This window comes from Dermacentor andersoni, chromosome 2 (genome assembly GCF_023375885.2).
Source record: "Dermacentor andersoni chromosome 2, qqDerAnde1_hic_scaffold, whole genome shotgun sequence".
Lineage (NCBI taxonomy): Eukaryota > Metazoa > Arthropoda > Arachnida > Ixodida > Ixodidae > Dermacentor > Dermacentor andersoni.
In genome coordinates this window covers 73332099-73354528 of record NC_092815.1, presented here as the reverse complement: position 1 = coordinate 73354528, position 22430 = coordinate 73332099, and the positions used below count along the sequence as shown (strand labels likewise).

The following is a 22430-nucleotide window of genomic DNA, read 5'->3' as shown; positions in this document are numbered from 1 at the left end:
CCTCCCTCGCCCTTCCAAGAAACAAAGAAAGAAATAAAAAAAGAAGAAACAGCCCGATAACGATTGCAGAAACTGCATAGTGCAGGCCCATGTTATGCAACGATTGATTGTCCAATGTTTCGTCTTTCACTGTGGAGGTGCTCCTACTATGTAGCGGAACACAAATACCGAAAAATGGAAAATAGAGCCCGAGTGGTACTTCAGAAATTCTGCACTCCTTCTATAGTGTAATATATACGGGGAACTGTCAAAGATACGATGCGAGGCTGAGCTTAGCGACTGGCACAGGGCCTCCATTAGGCACGATACTGCCTCTCGACAACGGCTTCAACGTGGCAGCCGCTGAAGCAATTTCCGCAGTCAACTTCTGCAATGCTTTCGCGTCCTTACGAAAACCCAGCCTGACGGTCACAATGATATCGTTTTATTATCAATAAGCGGATAGAATAAAGATAAAGAACTTGATGAACTTAAGTTACGCTAACGAGAAAAAGAAAGTGATGGAACACGCAAAGGAACAAAAAATAAATCACACACGCGTATCTGAAGGCGCTGCTAATCGATCACGAATTAGCTCGTTTATTCGAAATAACAGAGCCACAATGCGGTGGTGGCTTGGTGCCGAGATTCGAGTTTCACACGGCCCGCATTACGCACCGGGGTCCCACGGCCACGGCGGCCGTGTGCAGCAGCGACACGCCCCAGAATTCGACACAGTCACGCACGAAAGGCTGCCAGCATTTCGCCGAACTTGTGGGCGGCAGCCGTTCCCACAGGACCAGTGTTTACCCACAATATAGTTTTCATTTTTTTTTTTTTGTTCTCTCGCGTGAGTCCATGTAGCAGAACGCCGAGGCCGCTCCGCTTCCAGCAGCGGTCACAGCGTGCAGCGAATGTCCGTCTATGCGCGTGTCACCGCGTCGATATGCGTGCGTGCAGACGACTGCGAGATCGTGCTCTATCTTTCCGCGGTGCTCCGTTTTATCTGTTGTTTTCTGCATGTACTACGTACAACTCGGGGAGCTTTAGAAACATCGGGCCCAAAGTCAAAGGATGCTACCTGCCTAGCGTACAAGACAGTTTAGTTCCTGCGCATGCGTGCTGCCCTGTACTTTAGGTATACGCCAAGCTCCTTTTAGCGTACAAAAACAGTTCAGTCAGCTACTTCTTTAAAAAATTCTTATTAAAGTTACCGCGGTGCTATATACACCACGGTAGTCAGTTGCTCCTATATGCCAGTGTATGGTCAGGTAGGCATGTGACCGCATGGATGCTTGAACATATAGTTTCTCGCGGCCCGCGGTATGAAATTTTGCCCTTACAAAAGCTGATTTCCTTAGTCCATATAATGTCTATGAGCATTTGTCTGCATAATCCATATACATTTACACTCGATTGACTGCGTAGATAGTTTGTGAAAGTATGCTACGCCACTTTCAGTCTACTGTTGTCTAGGATGCGTCTAGCGCTATGTGCACACCTATTTAGAAGCAAAGTATAGCCTCGACGAGATGCCTATATAGCCAATCTATAAACTGCTTAAAGGCATATTTGTATGGCAAAGAGAATCCAGAAATCGGGAACGCTGTCTATGTTTTAGGAATGTATACACTGTTACTGATGTTGTACACATTGAGGTGTGCTTTTGTCTGCTGTGGCGATGATAACACGGCGCGCATTGTAACATATGCGAGAAAATTTCTCACAAAATTCAGAATAAATAATGCACATGCTCGTGGATACGACGAGGATACTGATGAGGAAAATGGGCACAGGGCTGCGCACTTACTTGGAGTTTGACGTGGGATGGCGGTACTCTTCAGGGACATGCAGGCTGCGCTCTACGCTTGAAAACTGCGATTTATTTTATTTTTGTTTTGCATGTTTGCTTGCTTGTTTATTTTCCTTTTCTACTTTTGCGCCTAATGAACTAATCATATCTTCATCCTATCGTATCAGCTCCGCACGGAAGTAATCGCCATTCACCATCTGTAGGGTCAAAGTTTACGGCCGAATTTCTATAGACCTCAGTAGCAGCACCTCGAACGTGAATATGAGCACTTCGCTTACCATTTTGAATTCACATTATGTGTGGAACGATCTCTACATCTTTCCCCCGCAGAAGAGAGAAACAGAGAGAGAGAGAGCAGGCGATCACAAAACCCAATTCCGGGGCCTGTTTCGCTCGATGGCGGAAGGAAGAAAAAGGAATCGGGGAAACAATGGAGCGTCATTAGGCTATCGGCACGTGCCGCACGCGCTGGCCGCGTTCTGCCCGCGCATGGTCGCGTTCTGCCCGCGCATGGTCGGCGGTGGGAAGGCCGCGAGTGAGCAACAACGCCGCTCCCTCCCTTTTCTCTCGGGGCGAGCGAGCGAGCGAGAACCACGTAGGGCGGCGAGGCGTACGCGCATCCACGCACGACGCCTCGCGTACGCCGACATATACGCTCGAAGCGCGTGCGTCCCGCCCTCGAGCGTAGGGCGTGCAGCGCTCGAGCGAGGACTTCTCGATCGGTTCGTAGTATAGCACGCGGCGGGGAACTCGACGGATCCCCATCGACAGAGACACGCGCCGTGTCTCGATGTATACAATCGGTGCACGGGCCTTTCGACTGGGGAGAAGCGGAGAGACGCAACATCATCGGCCCGGGAGAGGAGGTTCCTCCAGGTCCCTTTAATTCACGACCGCTGGGCGCACCGTACACGTCGTACAATTTTGAACGCTTCCGTTGGGGCGCGCGAAGTACGACCCGACGTGTCGCGACAGCCTCCGTGTCGTAAACGGTTCGCGCGCGCAGCGGGGAAGTTCATTAGCCCACTCTGTCTGCGTCTGCTTTTCAGCACCCGCGGTGCGGTCGGTTCGCAAAGCACAAGGAACGGCCGGTTTCAAACCGCGAAGTGGGAGATTGCGTGAGAACGCGCGTCACTGACTTCTTCTGTGTGTTTGTGCTTTACGCGCCGCGACGTGCGATCGTGTAGTCGCGCGAAGTGTCCCACGCATTTTGCGGACTTGCCTGAAGCCTTGTCCAGAAAGGTGCACGGTGCGAAGTGCTATGATCGACAAATGGGGTCAAAAAAAAGGAAAAGAGCTGACACAGTCTGAAACTATGCAATACGTGCGCCCTGAGTTAGCATACAATGTTCTAGAGCGCGGCGGAAGTATTCCAATTGTGTTTCCTAATCTTGGCGAGGCAGTTGGCAATAGGAATGACTTTGGTGCATCAGTAAACGTGATTCGTGGGTGCGTTTACTGAATTTCGAAGAACTCTAAATAAAGAAAAAAGAAAGATTTGTTTGACGTATTTCTGGCTCACAGTCTATAAGTTTATCCTGATGCTGGACATAGTATTAACCAGAAGGCGGTTGGCCAATGGCAAAGAACACTTGCGAACGAGATTAATCGTGAACTCTGCCTCAGATGTTGATAACTGAGCACTTCGCACGAGAACACCACGCTGTAATCGTGGAATCCGAACCCTTCTCGAGACTTGCTGTACAGCGATGTTTATTATTATCATTATTATTGTTATTATTATTAGGTACCTCAGCACCTGTACGAATTACACTCGCGCATATACAGCGAGGGCGACTGCATAAGCGGCTGTGCCACTCAAGTTGCATCGTCGTCGATGAAGCCGCGGCGCCCGCATTAAGTGCCGAGTTCGAGTGCCGCCGACAGGAGAACGAGAGGACGCGGAGCTCCGGGTTACAACGCCAGGCAGGCCGTTGCGCGTGTAGTGCATCCGCGCACAAGTGCACACTGCCCGCCTTGTCAGCTCTCCCGCCGGCATGCGTTCCCCGTTGAGATAAGAATACAGGTCACAGGAAAGGAAAGATAAGGAAAACAAAAGCGACAGAAAAAAGAAGGGAAGCAGCCAGTCTCGTGCGTAAAACATGAGCCCACGCACTCCAGCGCAGACGGTGTTTCCGGCAGCGTACGGTGCTTGTCGGGAGGACAGGAACCTCGCCACCGGAGCTATAGCTCGCACGGGGCCGCAGATCCTGCGCTTGCGAGTGCCTGGATGTATGTTCGTGCTCCTCGAGCGAGATGGGTGTAAGTACAACGCGGACACAGGCCCGCGGCTGGCGCTCCCCACGCGGGCTTATCGCGCGGCGGCTGCGGTGGAAACAGGCGCAGGATATAGGCGACGCCGCGCACTCACTCCTCCAGAGCCCGAGAGGCGCGTGCGATGTGCATGCGCCGTTACAGGCAAGATCGATGGCGTCACGTCGCGGATGGGGCGGCTGCTGCGGCTGTCCTCTTGTCTGGCTGGCTATACAGATGCACGGGGCGAGCGAGGAAGGGCGAGAACGTGCGGCTACCAGCCGGCTCTGCACTTGCACTATCACTCGCCCTGACGACCCGTGGCGAAATTTCGAAAAGTCGGCGGAAGGCTCTCTTTTAACAGAATATTTCGTCGAGTGCTTGGCGTCGTAGCAAAAGGTCCAAAAACTACGTAAGACAGGAAACAACCTGTCCTGTACGTACGCTTAAACATGCACAGTGGCTAGCAAGCTGTATCTTTACGCTGTGTAGAACGGCAGACCATTTCTTGTAAAATAATGATGGGTTTCCTTCTTGCGAGCTTTCTCCTATTTATAAATAACTACATTTCTGTCTGGTATTTATAGAAAGCAAATGGAAACTATCCAAGACTCCACCCAGTTGGTTACCCTACACAGAAAGAGGGGATAGGAGAGAAAAAGATGAACGCTGGAACGTGCGCTGGAAACGCTGACGAACCAGAATAATTCGATCAGTGATGAAAATTTTTATCTTTAAAGTTTCCAATTTATGTCTAGTATCGTAGTGTGGAGTGGCATGCAAGAACGTATTTGGGCAGACTTCCCCTTCTTTCTTTGGCACGGTCTCTCGTACCCTTTCCCGATTACATGCCAGTGCCTTCGAATCGCTTGTGTCGCCAACTGCGCAGCTCGAGTGATCTGTGGCACTTCGACCAGAGCCATACGTTTTGCACATGTAGACATGAGGCTCAAATCAATATACGTAGAGAGGTTAATCGCTACGCATTCGGTTTTTTAAAGGTCTATTGTTGACGTGAACATAAATTGTAAACGAGTTCTGTTTGAATTTCTGACCATAAGAGATAGCCACTGTCATTGTCCTCTCTCTTTCATTAGTCGCAAAATTACGTAATGAGTAGACCTAAAGGCGTTCGTGGTGTATTTTCCTGCTTCTAAACAAGATGGCTTTTTGTCGATTCACACGCTCACGTTTCAATGTGTCTGTACGTATGACGTTCGGCAGTCAAGGGTGCCCTCGCAAAGGGTGCCCTTCGTCGCAAATCCGGAGGCCACTTCGTGAGCAACCAAAACGGTCCCGAGAACTTTCAGACGGACGCTTGTCGAGATCCCACCACAACATTATAAACAAAGAAGACGTTGATCCTTACTCTCCGAAGCCTCAGAGAGCCAGCCAGCAGTACCACAGAAGCTCTGCCGCATAGCCTGGATAAACTCACGGCCATCCGCGAAGTAGCCTTGGCAGCTTTCACGGGGACCTCACATGCCGTCAAACAATTACGGTACAGAAAGCGCCCATTCCTTATCCGAGTACTTCAAGCAGCGGTGCTTTATTCTCGCTTCGACGGATCATTTGTTGAAGGGTTCGAAAATCTCATGTTCGGTGGCGGTCAACCACCTGCGCACCCAATTGATTCGCACGTTCTCCCGTAATATCGCAGGACGGGCGTCCGCTCAGCCTAGGCAGCCTCCGCGGCGTGCCCATGGTTGCCAGCAGCCCCGTGCGGCACGAGGGCAGCGACAGCCCGCAGCCACTCGAGGTTCACGCCTACCAGCCGCCCTGGAAGGCCCTGGCCGAGTACGCCATGCACCCCAACGAGGTGGATCCCACGACGCCGCACTTCCAGCATCTCGTCAACCAGGCACGTATCTACTCGGCACCGACTCCTCCGTCAGCGTTTCTTTCATTTCGTGCACTCTCCAAACTTACGTTCGCCGGTTAGTACTTGTCGTGCGTCGAGCCAAATTCACTTAATAGTTATCGTGCAAGATCGTTCGACGCACGGCTGTAGTCGTTCCGGAAGCGTCAGTGGAAGCGAGCCGCTTGTTGCTATGGGTGCCTCGCGAGAGATCGAACCCGGTACCTTCTACACCTGTAGCCGCGTCACGAGGATACATTGGCGAAGTAGGAATGCAGAAGGCGAGCAGTGGCTCAGGTAAAGCGATTGTGGTGGGCGTTTCGGTGAACGTGACAATCGTCAACAGCACGGAGACGAAGGAAATATGTGGAGGCCGGCGGCGCAAATACAAAGAACAAAGATCGAAATGTTAACTTAAAGGAGACTGTTCGCGCACTGTTAAAAACCTGCAACCAATATTAAGCGACACATTGCGATTCTTGCTACGGGTTTATAAGGCACTCTAGCTGTCGCCGTCAAGCCATAAACTTTGCTCCAATTCAGAAGCGTGTTATTTTTTGTATATTTATTTTTTGGTGTGATCCCACCAGATTACTGTAAAAAATGCAAGCGAGCGTACGTACGTAACCAGTGAAACGGATTGTGCTCTTTGTTCCCTCTATATATACAGCTTAATACAGTCAAAGTTATGTCGAGGTATTCAAAGAGTGTTCATCATGATTATAAACTTTTTTTCGTTCATGTAGCTTTTCTGTTTGCTTTCACGGAGCCTTAAAGCAAATAGCCCTACACTTTTTTTCTCTCTCTCTATTCCAAGCAAGATGACCCGAGCTATACACGAAGCTATACTCGTAGAAATATATACGATTCCCAGACACTGCGAATCACTTTATTCACGCAAATGAGCCATGTAAGTCACATTTCTGCGCATTCGAGTCCAACATAGTACAACTGCAGGCAATTTCTTATTTACTTTAATCAGTATGAGGAAATGATGTTTGAAGATGGCGTCGCTTACTTCTTGAATACGCTAGGAAAAAAAAAAGAAAAAAAAAAGAATGCTGCTTTGCTCGCAAGTCAAGCATCGAAAGCGATAGCTACAGGTTTAGCATTGAGCTGAAAAGGCGTCTCAGAACGCTGGCGTGGTGAGGAGCATCGCCCTCGTCGTTGCATGCGGGCGTCGCACCTCGATTGTGCACTATAGAGGAGACCGAAGGAAAACCGTCGACTAGCACGAGGTGGCGGGATCGAATCCCGCCCATGGCGGCCGCATTTCGATGGGGGCGAAATGCGAGAACACCCGTGTACTTAGATTTAGGTGCACGTTAAAGAACCCCAAGCGGTCGAAATTTCCGGAGTCCTCCACTACGGCATGCCTCATAATCAGAAAGTGGTTTTGGCATGTAAAACCCCATAATTTTTTTTAAAACCGTTGACGTCTGCCAGCGCCCGACGAGAGCATTACTTGACGCTTGCTGCTTGTTCCGCTCAGACCGGCGTGTCACCACCAACGGTGCAGTATGCACGCAGGTGCTCGGCAGGAACGCTAACGTAAGCGCACGCAATGCTCGTGCGAGCAGCGCCAGCCAGAAATAATGCTGCCCTGGATCAGGCAGAGCGGGACGGTGCGTCGACTTGGCTTCGTCGCTTTTACAGCCAAACGCACTGAGCGTTTCTGGATGCGTCCTGAAGTCTCCACGCGCGGCTCGCGCATGCGCCGTTGATAGCAGGAGAGCACGGCGCCGCCGACGGCGCGAATTCGCCTCGAGCCTGCCTCGAGCATCTGCATAACTGCTATCGCATTAAAGGAAACTGACGCACAGACTATGAAGAACTTCACAGTAGTATATACTTTCATTGCAATGTTCGTAGCAGTAGAGCCAAGTCCTTGCATAACGCACAATAAAGTGTAAGCGTTTGCATTTCAACCAGGAAAAGGCAGCAGTGTGAGACATAGGCGGTAGTGTACGCCTGCGAAAACCTATGCGGACGCGCGGAGACCGCGCCCGCCCTTCTGGACGATCCGCGTAAAGCAAACGCTGCAGCTGTATACATCCAACAGGGCGAGAAAGACTGATCTACAGGCTCTTCTCAAATCAACCACGTCATCAGGAAACGGCCGGAACCTCGTCTTCCCTCCCTCCCTCTTCAGCGTCGATGACGATACAAAGGCACGCGCGGAAGGGGGATCACGGTCCGTTGGCGTCCGCCAAAGGCTGAAAGAGAAGCAGCGATGGAGCGCGAACTGGGCTGCCAGGCTGAGTTGCTTTTCGGCAGCCCATCGGCGGTGTCGGTGCGCGTGACTCGCTCCATTAGCGCACGCGGACTCGTAAGGGCTGCATAGTCGAAAGGGTTGTACGGTCGTGCGTGCCCTCAGCTATTGCTGCAGCTGTCGTGTATACTGTGGACTACTGCAGGCAGTTACAGCCGCACAGTTACAACCGCACAGATTGAAACGACCCTGTATACTGAACTCGGCCTGTACGCGGTGTTCATGAGTGACGAACTCTAAACGTGTCCGCATTCGCCGAGCGATGACATCGATCCAGAGCTGAGAAACACCGACTTCCGTGTCGAACGACTGGCCGTGTAGATTGCGTGCTTCCGCGCGTGCTGACTTTCCACCATTCGCTTTCAGCTAAATGGAAGCGGGATGGAGGCACTTATACTTCAGCGGCGTTTACGCGTCTCTAACGAGAGTGTGGCTCGCAGCAAGTGCGGCACTTGGATGGCACAACGCCTGCTTCGTTGTTTGGCAACGAGAAATATTGATCCCAGTTTTACATGTACGTCAGTCATGGTGCAACAACTGTACGTGATTGAAAATGACATATATAATTTCTACCCTGCGTGCATTGTACACGCTCACACTGTGAAAATTACACACAATATCCACTATATATTACTGCACTGTTCTATATAATGCTTAATTCGATACACCAAATACACTAAATACTCAGTACGTCATCCTTTACTGTCGCACATGTGTACCAAATCGTACTGTTTTATACTCAGCGGTATAAGGGGCGGAACGGCCTGCCTTTGAACTCACAAAAGTGCTGAATCATAGAGTTGCACAAGACGCGACAGAGCGCGGGAAAGTGAGAAGTATAGGCGGAACGCGTCATGCAAAGAGAACATGTAGCTGACTAACAAAGATTCGTCGCAGCATGAGCGGCAAGAAAGGGCACTATTCACCACGAGATGCGGACGTCCACGCGACTATTCAGGGCGCGGAAAGAGACTTTGTTCGGGACGGGTTGGGAAATGCGTCTGCCGAGTTTGAAAAGACACTGGCTGCTCAGGGCAGGACACGTCGATCGTGCCTGCGTAGGGACCGGCGTAGGCTGGGCGTAAGGACGACGGGGAACGAATGTCCCGCTCGAGCGGCCACTCAGGCACTCCCTATGGTTAGGGAGGGGCTGTGACGAGCGGGAAACCCAAAACCGGAACCGGAAGCGCTTCCGGCGCGGCTTGACCGGAACCAGTCCCTGCACTCACAGCTCCCCTGCGGGGCTACGGTGCCGAAAGGGGTCCCGAGCGGAGAAGGAGAGCTCGGCGGTGCGTGTTCCCTGTCGATGTTCCCTTCTCGTTCGTTCAGGATCTTCTAGAGAAAACAAGAGCTAGCTGGGACGTGGCCGTGCGTATAAATGTACGCCTCGCACGATGTACAGAGGGTGTATGAAAAGGCAGGCGTTAGCCCGCAAGAATAGCAAGGACATAGGGGGGCCAACACACACTGCTTTTTGTGATCTTGGAAATGACGATTTAATGGAGCAGCACATGCATCAGTCGTACCCACTTCACTGTGCGGGTGTCGTTCAAAACGTTAGCCGAGGACATGATTACTTTTCTCTTCGTGTACGTAACCGAGGACCGCTCTCCAGCCGCCTCCGTTTCCGTGCAAGACTTGCGCTTGAGCACTTCGCTGATCATCGGCCAGTAATTAGGTCACGTCGTTGGCTTGGTTGTATTATCACATATATAAAGCGGTGAAGGCGCTTTTGTGTTTCTTAAGGACGACGGGTTTGTGCGACCATCGCTGACTATTAATGCAATTTCTGTAAAACCACACGCGTCAGCGAACTTGCCGCAATTTTCTTCTTTCCTTCCCTCCTCTCTCTCTCTGTAATCTTTGTTTTCCCCTTTCCCATTCGCCCGGTGTAGGGTAGCCAACCGGACGTTATTCTGGTTAACCTCCCTGCCTTCTGCTTTTCTCTTTCCTCCTTCTCCACATATATATACAGCATGCCATTTAGTGTAACACGAAAAGTAGGAATACCGAAAGAAACACAGTGTCATCGAGAGAAATCGATGAAGACGCTTGTAGATGGGTCGGTCTTGCTTATCCTGATATCCTCAGAAATGGGAGACTGGCTTAGTATGCAGAGAATCATGCAATTGCGTGTAGCCCTGTGCTTTTGAAGTAATGCAGCAATGTTCGAGTTGATACATGTTTAGGTGAACGCAACGTTAAACCGGCTTGGCGAATTGTTCATTGTACTTTTTTGTTTCTTCGCCTTTATACGGGTGGTTTAATATTTAAGATTTGCGATGTAAAGAGATATAGAATATGTTTCTTACAGCAAAACCTTTTAGCGAAGTATAATTAGACAAATATAATATCAAGTTTTCAAATGCAAGTGCTTTTAACCTCTCCTCCTGATCTCCCATTAAACCGTTACCTACTCTGAAATTTTGACGCAAATTATATGAATCTCTGTGACAGTTTATTTGCGCGTTACAGAAATGTATAGCATCCGAACGCGCGGTCACCGCTTTCACGGTGAGAAGAAAAGCAATGAGCGGCAAGCAGGTGGCAGTCACGACTCACGTTGGGGTGAAGTTCCAAAACAATCGTTGTGAAAGTAAGCCACCTTTCTTTCTTTCTTTCTTTCTTTCTTTCTTTCTTTCTTTCTTTCTTTCTTTCTTTTTTTCTTTCTTTCTTTCTTTCTTTCTTTCTTTCTTTCTTTCTTGCGACCGTATCGGCTTCATAAGAACCGCCAGGATTGAGATACGACCAGCTACCACTACTGTTTTATGTACACTAACGGAACAGCGAGACGAATAAACAAAAGGGGAAAAGGGGGGGTGCTTTTGTGATGAGGCAGGCACTGGCTTTCTCTCTATTGGTGGTCTTCAAACGCAAACACAGCTATAGCTTATGTTTCTGGCTCGCATGCCTGTGCCTCGTCAAGTCGAAGGCGCCTCGCTCGGGGACCAGCCGAGACAGCTACTCTGTGTCTTCTCGTAAGTGCACGGGGAGGTGCCGGCGCGACAAGTCTGTTCGCGTATAAACGCGCTAATAGAAAGAGAAGCCGCGATGTCGAAGTCAACTCTACGTCAAGCAGCCCTTTGGATGGGCAGTCATAAGCGGTGCATATGTTCCTAATTGTGCAGCACCCTTGGGTGTGTTTACGTGAGGCGAACGTGTACGGCGAAATCGTGACCTATCTCGGTCGGGTTTATCTCTTCGGGCTTGATCAAAGCGATGTGGGGAGGTGGCCGCGTTATGTCTTGAAAGAACTGAAAGAATGAAAGAAAAAGAGTTGGAGCCTCCGAAATCTAATGACTACAGTGTGTGCGCACAATTGCACTTTGAATGACGTGAGCTCGAGGGCGTGGTAGTTGCGGCTGCATGCACAGCTGCATTAAGCGTACCCGGAGGTGTGGGGATTGAAGGTATATACGTTTACTCAACAGTAGCTAGTACACTTATAAGGTTATGAAGTACAAAGTTTGTTAACGTAATACATTTCTCAAGCATAAAACTCCTGGTTCTTGTCATTAGTAGAAGCGCATTCTCTTTGCTGGCTTTCACGGAAACAATTTCGATTCCTGAGAAAGTGTTGCTTTTTCTATTAACGAGGGATCTTAGCGCGAAGAGTCTCTATTGCGCAACCTTAAAAGCAAGCTGCGGTTCTATTATATTGGAGCAGCCCGTGCGTGGGACTGGATAAAAAAAAAAACAATAGCCCATCGTCTAGATGAAGAAAATAATAAATCCACCGCGTAAGAGACAAAACTGAGGATGTAGCTAGAGAACAGCCGGAACAAATATTGAAATGCATTGCAGAACTCGGTGAGATGCGAAAGCAATGACACTAATGGGAAACAAACAAAAACACAAAAAAGTGGGAAAGATATGGCGGCCCGCGTGCGCTCACGCCATTGCCTCGTTGCCGGCACGGCGCGCTGCCACGTGGATCGATGGTGTGCGGTGGTGGCGGCGCTATTTGCCCGCGGCAGCCTACGGCCGAGCGAGCGATGGAAGCGCGGCACGCTGGTCGTCGCCTCTTTCGGCGATGTTTGCCGAACCACGGTCCGCCGCCGCGGCCACGCCGTCGGAAGGAAGCGGCGGGAAACGAAACAACAAAACCGAGAACAGCGACAACAGCACGTAATGAAAGAGGCGCAAAAAGAAAGCGGCTGGAGGGGGTGCCTGCTGGGAACAGAGGGGAAACCATGTAGAACCGGAAGAAAACAGCAATAAATAGGTTACGGAAGAAAAAGAAAAAGAAATTGGTACACTGACGAGTCGACGATTCAGCTTGCTATAAGAGGCGTCTCTCTCACACTATGCATCCCCCCCTCGCTACCTTGTCCCCCGGGATACCTAGAGAGGAGCTGTCGTTCTGCTACGGCAGCCTTGCACGACCGAAATCCACGCGCAAACAACGCGGGACGCGAGATACGCGCGCTGACAGTGCCAGGAGGCGACCGAGCCAGCGCTGATGAGTTTTGGAAAACAAAGCGAGCGGTGGTTGAATAGCGGAAAAAATCATAAAGAAAAACAAGCAATATTAAACGCGCGGCAGCGGTTTCGAGCGAAAGGCGCCGTTGAGAGTGGCGATTTCCTTATAAGGACTCCGTCGCTGAATCGTACGCAGTTGCACGTTGAGGGTGCATTGCTGCAAAAAGCGTGTCCTGATCACGGCACGTGACCCGCGGCCTTGTTTGCAGTTGGTCCGCGCCGCACTGTGGCGTCCTCGTTTTACCTTATCGATAAGCAGCGGCTTCAGTCTGAGTGGACGGTGACGTTTGGTGCGTCCATCCCCGCCAGTGCCATTGCAAATCACGCAGCCACGCGTGAAAGAGGACACCGAATTCTGCATTTCAGTTATATTTACGCTTTCTTTCTTCCTTTCTTTCTTTCTTTCTTTCTTTCTCTCTTTCTTTCTTTCTTTCTTTCTTTCTTTCTTTCTTTCTTTCTCACTGTGGACCTTTGGGAGGAAAGTTACCGTATTTCTATGTACGTAAGTACATGTGTAATACTCACGAAACAACGAAACATTTAGTACGCTGTCAACGGAAATATCTATTTCTTCTCAGCCTTACAAGTTCCACCTCCTAGCACGCAGTGAGATGTTAGCGCAGAAAACACTTCCGACAGCCTTGACTTCATTTCTTTCAACTGGTCGCAGCGTTCCGAGCGGCGATAAGTTGCGGCGTCAATGCAGCAGCATATAGAGAAAGACATTCAACAAGAGCGGTCACTCCCATAGATCTTATGGACCGAATAAAAGGGCCGGATTGACTGTAGTGCACCAAGTGGCTGATGTAATAACCTGAACCATACTTTCGATTTCGGTTTTGGGCGTGCGCGTTTTGAACGCTAGCTGGTACGCATTACGCCGGTTGCGCTGATCGGCGCAGCATGGTTTTTGTTTGCTTCTACTGCTCAAGCGTTCGATGTCTTGGTGCGTAACAAATTTTTTTTAAAAATATGTTTGCGAGCAACCTTTGCAAGGCTCCATGGAATCTGTCCTCTGTGCAACGTGAAATTCTATAAGGTCGACGCAAGACGCCTTGCGAAATGAGGAAATATTTCTTTTGTTCTATATAGATGCTCGTTCAGGGCTTTCTTGAGCGTTCACCCAATGTTGTGGCAGCAGGTAAACAGTAGTAGTTCCGCACGAAGCTCCACCGGGCGGCATCAGCTGAAAAAAGAAAGTAAATTACAAGTGTCATGTTGGTATACAGACCTTATAGGAAAACTGAGTCTAGAGGCAAAACGTGCGGAAGTGGTGAATTGGCGACATTACGAACAAAAGCAATTCGCTTTTACAAACATGAAGCAGAAAATACCCACTGCATCCCAAACAATACCATTCATAAAATATGACGAAAACATCTGATTTCCCAAGGGTTCCCCCGTTACCGAGCCTTATTTCCTGCTCTATAAGAGCACAAGTACGCGGGCGACTGCACGTTTTCAACACAACGTGGCCTACAGCCGACGCGATTGTACGACACGTACAAAGAGGTGGCCACAAGCCGCCCACAACACATGCTCCCAGCCAGACCATTCTAGACGCTCGCAGTATTGCCTTCTACTCGCACTCAAGACACGTGCGTGCGTAAAAAGCCTGTTTTCAGGCGTTCAGAAGACGTAATTTTCGAATTCCAGGTTTTTGAGCTCTTCAGCGTTATCTTTCGTGCGTTCTGCCTTCGCAAGCAACACACTCCCGTGTTATCACTCTTAGCAATGGCTCGTCGCGTTTTCAACAAGCGTGAGTACTGAAAGCAGGTATATGTTGGGGGGGGGGGGGGGGGGGAGGCATAAAAAGCGTCAAAAACTTGGTCCCGTAAGATTCAGTCAACGCAACAATAACCAACATTAAGCTAACTGCGCCACAGTGGTCGATCTGTCTTTCACGCTGACATGTCTTTCGCTAACTGCATCACAACGGCCTGTGCGGCCAGCATGTCCCAAAAGTGCCTTAAAAAGTACCGAGATAAGTAACAATAATACTGGGGTCTATATAACGCGTCACAAACATATCCCAGTAAAGTTCAGTACACGCCAAGCTAACCACGCCACAACGGCCGAGCTGTCTTTTGCTAACTGCGTCACAACGCCCTAAGCGGCCAGCATGCCCCAAAAGTACCAAAATAAGTAACAATTATGTGGGGGCCCATAGAAAACGTCACAGTCGTGTCCCAGTAAGATTCAGTACACGCCTAACTGCGTCACAACGGCTGAGCTGTCTTTCACTAACTGCGTCACAACGCTCGGTGGTGTGCCCTAAGCCTAAATTGCTTGAAATGCAGCGCAGGCTGTCAAACAAAATTTCTCACCCAGCCGGTGTCCAACAGCGCAGGAGTGCCCTGTCGAAGGTTAGCAGGAACGCAGAAGTGCACCGAGAGCCCAGAAGTACATCAAAAAAGGACTAACGGGCCGGGACGCCAAACAGCTGAACGCTCACATGCACATGCAGTTGGCCTCGTTCGCCTCGGTGGCGTGCCTGGCGCATGGCGCATGCATCTGGCGTGTCATCGGCTTGTTGCTAGGTGACTCACGGAAAATAAGTCGCAAAGTATAAGTTCATTTACACGCAAAACTTTAGTTTTAGTGGGAAATAATTAAAAAAATGAAAGTTGTTAATTTCAGTTCACATTCTTTCTTTCCGATGCTCGCGTCAGCTAATAGCTGATGTGGATACTAGCGTGACGTATTTCCTGTTGCAAGTTTTCGTCGAGTGTCCGCTCTTGTTGAATTTCTTTCTCTATGAAAGCAGTGTGAATGCAGGCCTTTGGCCGTATATTCACAAAGCCTTCCCACGCTTGTGTGGCTCGGTAGAGCAGGCGACGGTCATTGATCGCGATAGCGAATCATTATTAGCGAATCATTATTACCCTGACTGCACCAATTTGACGGTTGAAGAGAGAAAATCAAGAGATGGTCTTTTGCTATACAATATGTCCTGGCGTTATCGACAATGACCAGCCAATATTTCTCATAGCATACACTGTTCTAGATCTTGATTCCTCTCATAGCGGCAAATAAACAAGAGGGGGATAGATTCATATTACGGATCGCGTTCCACTTATAGACCGGCTCTATCTTTCTTTATGCGCCCACAGATGTATACGAAAAATCAAAAGTAGATTAAAAAATAAAATATTCGTACGAAGTACAGCCTGACTAAGTTGTATTCGGAGAATGTAAACACACGGTAACCAGCTAATGCTAGCGTGCTTATCACGAACACAATACAAAACAACAAAAGAGCGCCAAGAAACAACTCCCGTTTAATCTATGCTCATACACGTAGAAAAGGCGTCGTTTTCTCACGCTCAATTGCCCCGGCCTCCCCTATCGTTAAGGGACCGCCGCGAGTGGTGCTGAATAAGAGAAGCAGCAAGATAATACTGAAGAAAAAGCAGGGAGACCGAGAGAGCGCAGAAGAAACCGTACGGGAGAGAGAGCGTGCACAACGAAGGCGACAGACCACGAAGAGGAGGTAGACTATGGCTTCGGACGGCGGCGACGGGCGTCTGGGACGTCCGCTGCCTGCATCCACGCTTGTCCCCTCCTCCGTAAATGAGACACGGTGCTACGGAGGGGAGGGAGGAGGGTCGTGCCAGAATGGGACGCAAAGAATCGCCAAAGACGAGAAAAAGATACGGCGCACCGTCCGTCCTTTCGAGCCGGCTCGCGTCGCTTCTCCTATCTCTACTGCGACGAGAGGTAAAGGAGAGGAAAGCTCGGCTTTGCCGGTGGCGGCGGTGCAGAGATGGCATCCTGCGACCACGACGACTACGACGAGGACCGTCGCCTCGTCGTCGCGACGTCTGCGGCGTCCATCGGCGCCTGGCCGGAAAGGACACTGTGCGACAGGGAGAGGGGGTTACGTGACGAGGAGGCCGTAGGAAAATTGGTTCTTCCGCGGGACCATCGTCGCCTTCTTCCCGCGCCGCCATGGCGCCCTGCGTGTAAGCGAGCGGTGTGCTGCCCCGGCCGGCCTGTGTCGCCGCCGATGCTGTCGCGTCCCGACGCCTGCCTGCCTGCGCGCGCAGCCCTCGGACCGGTCGCGCCCCTCACCCAACCCCTCGGGCCGCCGCTTGCCGTCACCGACACGCGCGGAGTGGGTGGGAGCATTGCCACTGGCCGCAGCAGCACTGCATTGTTCTCACGGTTTCTCAAGTTGAACGATGTCGGACTGGGATAGTCGGCGTTCTTGTAAACAGTTTAAGAAAAGACTGCGCTTACAAAGCACGCTTGAAGCTTGAAGCGTGCTGTTGCATCTCTTTGATAGCGGTTGAATTCATTGTGGGTGTATGACCTAGGTGCATCTGCTTCTAGAACCGCGAAAAGGGTAGGGTGAGGCACTATTCTTCCGTTAACGCGGGTGCGTATACATCGTCACAAGCATTCACTATGGTCACGCAGTGCTTCAGGTCGATCAAACGAGTGTTGTGCCAGCCGCTGATCCATAGCGCGGACCCCTGGAGAGCGTGCTTACATATGGGGTCAAACTAGAATAGTACGTCGTGCAAATTATATATTTTGCAAACGCCCCCTCATGATATGGTCACACAACTTAGAATCTTGTCATGTGCATGTCTGTCGCGTGAAGTTGTGAATGAGCAAAGAATGTGCTTGCGCAACAGGGACGTTAGCCGGATAAACTTGCGGCTGTATATCATTCATGGGGGGACGGAGATTCACAGTTTTCAAGATTGAGCGCTTGAATCTCAAGTGAGGGCGTCGTACAGTATAGCAGTAGCGCAACCTGACAACTTTTGCCCGAAGCACACTGTGGCCAGCATCCAATTTAGTCATTTAGAATGTCCCGGTCGTTACTGTCGGATCAGGTAAACTTGTTAGCAGGATTAGTTGCCCTATGAGATCGCAGATAGCTGACCGTATTGCGCGCGCTGGAATTGTGGTTTTACCAAGTAACAGCACACCACGGAAAACTTGGGTATCCAATACATAAATACATAAATAAAAGATGAAAAAGAACCAGGCGCTCCAGACTCCGACTTCACCGTGCAGGCGGCCATGCTGAGAAATTCTCCTTTTTTTTTCACTTTTCAATTCACCTTCAAGATGCGTAAGAGGAGAAACGACAAGGACCCAGAAAACTAAAACACAGACAAATGCGCATGGGTTCTGCAAAGGAGTGAGCGCTGTGCGAGGAAGCCATGAAACGAGGGATACGTCAGGAGAATCCGCCGCGGCCTCCTTTTCGCTGCTTCTTTTTCATCGTTCTTTCGAGCCCTCCCGCCCATCAGCGGCGGCGGCCTCCATTAATTATTCAACCGTAGGCCCCGGCAGACAGCGCACGCGGCTAGCGCGGCTGTTTGCGCTGCCAGGCCTACGAGTGCGCGCTCCGCCGCCACCGCAGAGAAGGGGATTGCAGAGGCGCGGCGGCCACGCTGCCTGTAGGTCGTCTTCTCCCCAGAACGCGATCGCGTATGCTTGCAGAGAGCCTCGTCCGGTAATTACATTGACATAGCGGCGGCCGCCATCGCGCCCCCCCCCCCCCCCCCCCCCCCCATCCCTGCTTGGCTTTCCGTACCAAAAGCTTCCCACGACCGCCGGAACCACCACAGCGCGCCGTTCCTTTCTCTCCTTTTTCTACGCTAGTTTTCTGAACCGTCACTGGCGTACTGTTCTCGATCTAGGCACCGGCGTAGTTAGTAGGCTTGCTTACTCAACCCTCCTACTTTACAATTTTTTTTAAATTTTTGCCACCCCAAAGACGACGCGGTTTCTGCGTCGCGCAACGGGGCAAACACGAGTCCCCCGAATGGGATTTGTGCGTATAGCGGCCACCGCCTCCCGCGCCGTTGTTTGCGCCAAGCACACACACTTGGTGCACTCCCGAGATCGCGGCCCGTTAAGTACGGGACGTCCGTCCGCGCGCTTGCGCATTGATACGCGCGCCAGTGGAGACGGCGACGAGTGTGCTTGGTGCGCGGCGTTGGCTAATTCGTTTCGCAATTCCCTGGGACGTCGCTGTTGGCAGCAGCACACTCGAGTAATCCGAGCCACGGGCGAAAACTCTTCGTGCGCGTGTCAGGTCCCACCGCGGTCTTTGAATGGTAGGAACGATGAGAAAGGAGGGGCTTTGAACATGTGAAGTGGAAAAACGAAACGCGTGTATAACAGCGCGACTCCATCTGTGCAAACGGGCAATGTCCGCAAGCCTGGCATATGAGAGCGACATCTTCGAGACGATAAATATGACGACCAGAGCATGGTTTTGTGGTCGCCATCAACGCAAGGAGGAAATACAGCTGTGTGTTTCAAGACGACCGGAAGGGTATAGGAACAAGCTGAAATCAGCAAGTGAATCTGGGTTTTGTGCAGCAGGGAAACACATGAGCACTGGTAAAACAACTATACGTATAAGCACATGGCGGTCACGAGAGTGCAAATGTCCAACGACGCAATCGTGCGCTAGGCTTATTCTGAATTTATGTTGAGAGCAAGGATTTAGTGAAAGGAGGCTCCATGAGCATAACTGGTTTCGTTCTCTGAATTTTTCAGAAACAGACCAAACTTGACGACAGGGAGCTGAACATAATCAGTGCTCAAATAGAGAACTTAATTGGCTAGTAAAATAATTATATAGAATAACAGTAATAGTTTAACTTCGACCGCACTGACGCTTGAACTGATGCCTCAGAATTCCTTGTTCTCGTGTCTGTCAAGCGTCTGGCTTCTCTAGTACGGTTTAGAGTTGTAAGAGGGCTGTTATGCGAAAACCAATCTTCTCTCTTTTCACAATGAATTGCATGTCGAAAACGAATATCGATACTTCGTGTTTGTACGGTATACTCCCCCCGTGCCTCTCTGAGTGTGAGCTTCGTATATGTATTCCCCACTGTGAATATAGTTTGCGTTTGCTACGCGTCTGCGCAAGCGTTCCTGTCATTCCTGATGACTTTTCTATCATCCAACTTTAACGTTCAGCACGGATGGCATAACCTCGTGCAGCACAATACTGTACACGTTCTTTGTGCAGGGCTTTGTATTCCGCTGCACCTGCGCTCAGGGTTTACATGTGTGACCTGTTCTCGCGGTCTCTCTCGTTCGCAGATGCACGGCTACGACACGGGTGACCCTGGCTGTATGGGCGTGCTTCCGTTGGGCGCCGGCGGCCACTACCTGTGCCCGGACGACGGTCTGGTCGCGCCGCCCAGCAACCTGTCGTCGCATCATTCGAGCCACCTACCCGGCACGCCCTCCGAACTGTCCAGCCCCACGAGCGAATGACCTCCGGGGCCCTCCCCGAGGGGTCGTCCAAGGACGCGAAAGCATGACCGATCGCCGCGGCCTTAAAGACGTGTGCCGCTACACAGACGTCCGCCACTCGCGAGAAGCGCACTCACCACGCCAGTGTCATGTACATAGTGAAGCCGAGAAGAAGGCACAGAGCGCGGTGACCCTGCGCTATAGAAAACATCGCCTCGACGTGGAGGCGCATACGGACGCTTAAGCGTTCCACTGGCGTGTGGCAAGGCTCCTGGCAAAGCGGCCGGCGATCTTCGAGAATGCTTGCCGAGCCACCAATAGAACATGAGAAGCCAGCTAAACAAATGAGCAAATCAAGGCTACCCGCTGTTCCAGGGGAGGGCTTCGTTGGTCGTTTCACGTGGAGGCCGCACGTGGGGAAGAGGCAGACGGCACGTGGCAAACCGGGGTTACGTGTGCGTCGATTAAGGGCACAGCAGGGATTGGATATTTCTTTCTCTGCAACACGTTCTCGCTGGGCCTTTCTATCAAAATAATAATTATTTCGGCGTCATGAATAGGATCCGTTCGAATGAGTGACAATAAACAAAAAGAAGGCAAATTCGCATGCAACAAACGCTGCATTTTCAGATTACGCAAAGGGGTTCCACGACGACGAGGAACCTACGAACCTCATTCAGCTACCTCGCTTAAGTGCAGCAGCAAGCGACAGCGTTTGAAGCATATATATAACGACACCCATTTTGCCGTAATTGAAAAAAAGAAAAGAAGGAGAAAGCTCCCAGGAGAGGATGCCCAAATTTGTGAGGAAACATTGCCCTCGACACAAGGAGAACGTCAAAGTATCCTTCAACCATGTTCCTGGCTGCGAAGCAACAGCAGTGCCGGCAGTGTTCGGTCCAGGGTGTCTCAGCCAAGTTACGAGTACTCACACAGCTGCATTTGTTGTTGTTTTTTTTTCTCCCTCGAAATCGACGTTCCATCATGGACCACTGTAGCCTCCACCCACACTTCTTCGTTAACTCGGCACTGATCAAGTGCGGGTCAGTGATGTCAACTACAGCAGATGCGAAAAAAGCGTGCCCCCAACCCCGTTATGCGAGACTGTGTGCGTCTTAGCTCCGCGATCGCGAGCGGTCAGCGATATCGACGTGTTCCGAGAGCGATCGACCGCTTCCCTCATCGCGACGTGACCCCGTAAGAAAACCATACGCTCCCTCTCGTTTTGTGGCTGCACATCACTATTTATTATCCAGCAGTGACGATCGCTCGTTTCTGAGGTGGCCATTAAATGGGTCACTGGGACTTGCCGGTCGGAGCGTGTGACGAAGGTATACACTGGACTTTAAACATGCAAAACTTTAAATAGGCTTGTGGTCCTCATGTCACCCAGAAATGTGCGTGGGTGTCTCGATTCTACGGACTTTGTTAAAGAAGTGAAAAAGCAAAGAATATAACAAACTTAAGTTTGTCTTACTTTTTTGTTCAGCGTCTTAGCCACATGTTTTCGTCACGATTTTATTGTAATGTCATTGTTTGTTTGGCCCGCCTTAATGCCAGGTTTGGTGCTTGGTTGAGCTCGAGTCGATATTACTTTTATGGGACTCCGCTAAAGCGTTTTCACCGCTCTTGACAAAACGCTATGTTGTTTCGTTTGTTTTCTCCATGATGTGTGCACATGTGCGTCAGGGCTACGTCATGTGCGGTCGTAAAGTCAAATTGGCAGTACTGTTCTGTGAAAACTTTTCTTGTGTAGAGCTAAACCTGTGTATGTACTTTGCAAGGACAAGGAACGCGTGTACATTTGTGAAGTTGATTCGCGCTATGCCAATGTTTCATGTTTTACCGAAACACGAGCTGAAATTGCATGTCCGTTTTTCTTTGGTGAACTGTCCTTTAGCGCCTTTTAACTCAATTTTTTACGCCATTTTATTAACAACGAGGCACAAAAATCTAGTCCCGCATACAAAGGGTCGAGCTGCGTGCTACATACTCGGCACATGGTCACCGGTTTGCAGTTTTAACGCATTGTAGAGGTCACAAAAGCAAGAAGGATTTTCCTTTTAAGAAAGAGTTTCTTTTTAGGGCGAGTTTGTATAAGTATTACTTTTTGCTTCGGCGGCGCTTGTGATTGAAGATTTATGCGAGCTTTGAGCAGCAAAAAACAGCCATGAGTTTCCTCCGTTACCTTGTGTGTTCTGTGGGGTGTGTTGACGACTCGTCAATTGTTTTGTTTTGTGCTGCGTTGCTTGCAGTTCTGTATATAGTGATGCATCGAGACACGAGGTGTCGAAAATAATACGTGAAAAATAAAATGCTCTGACCATGAAATTTTTGTCAGAAAAAGAAATATATATGTGGCTCAATGGGATCGGCTTCTTCCAGGAAAAACCATTCCTTCAAATCTTTCTGGTTGCACCATCTTACGGCGTAAGTGGTCCTTTCTGTGTGTATTACTGCCCTCTGCAGTAAAGTTCCCGTTGAAAGCAACACGCACCAAGGACTTTGTGAACGACTGCAACAAAACGACGCAG

General features: G+C 50.2%; 1 protein-coding gene across 2 annotated transcripts in view; it reads left to right on the top strand.

The window, feature by feature from the left end:
- Positions 1-22227, top strand: part of tup (LIM1_Isl and LIM2_Isl domain-containing protein tup) — a 155503-nt gene extending 133276 nt beyond the window's left edge. The window contains exons 5-6 of one of the 2 annotated variants that reach the window (XM_050188787.3): positions 5706-5906; positions 19741-22227. In XM_050188787.3, coding sequence (XP_050044744.1) covers positions 5706-5906; positions 19741-19917 — 378 coding nt within the window. In that variant the 3' untranslated portion in view covers positions 19918-22227. The remainder of the gene's footprint in view (positions 1-5705; positions 5907-19740) is intronic. The other variant, XM_050188788.3, reaches the window with a different exon arrangement.
- The last annotated feature ends 203 nt before the right edge of the window (positions 22228-22430 follow it).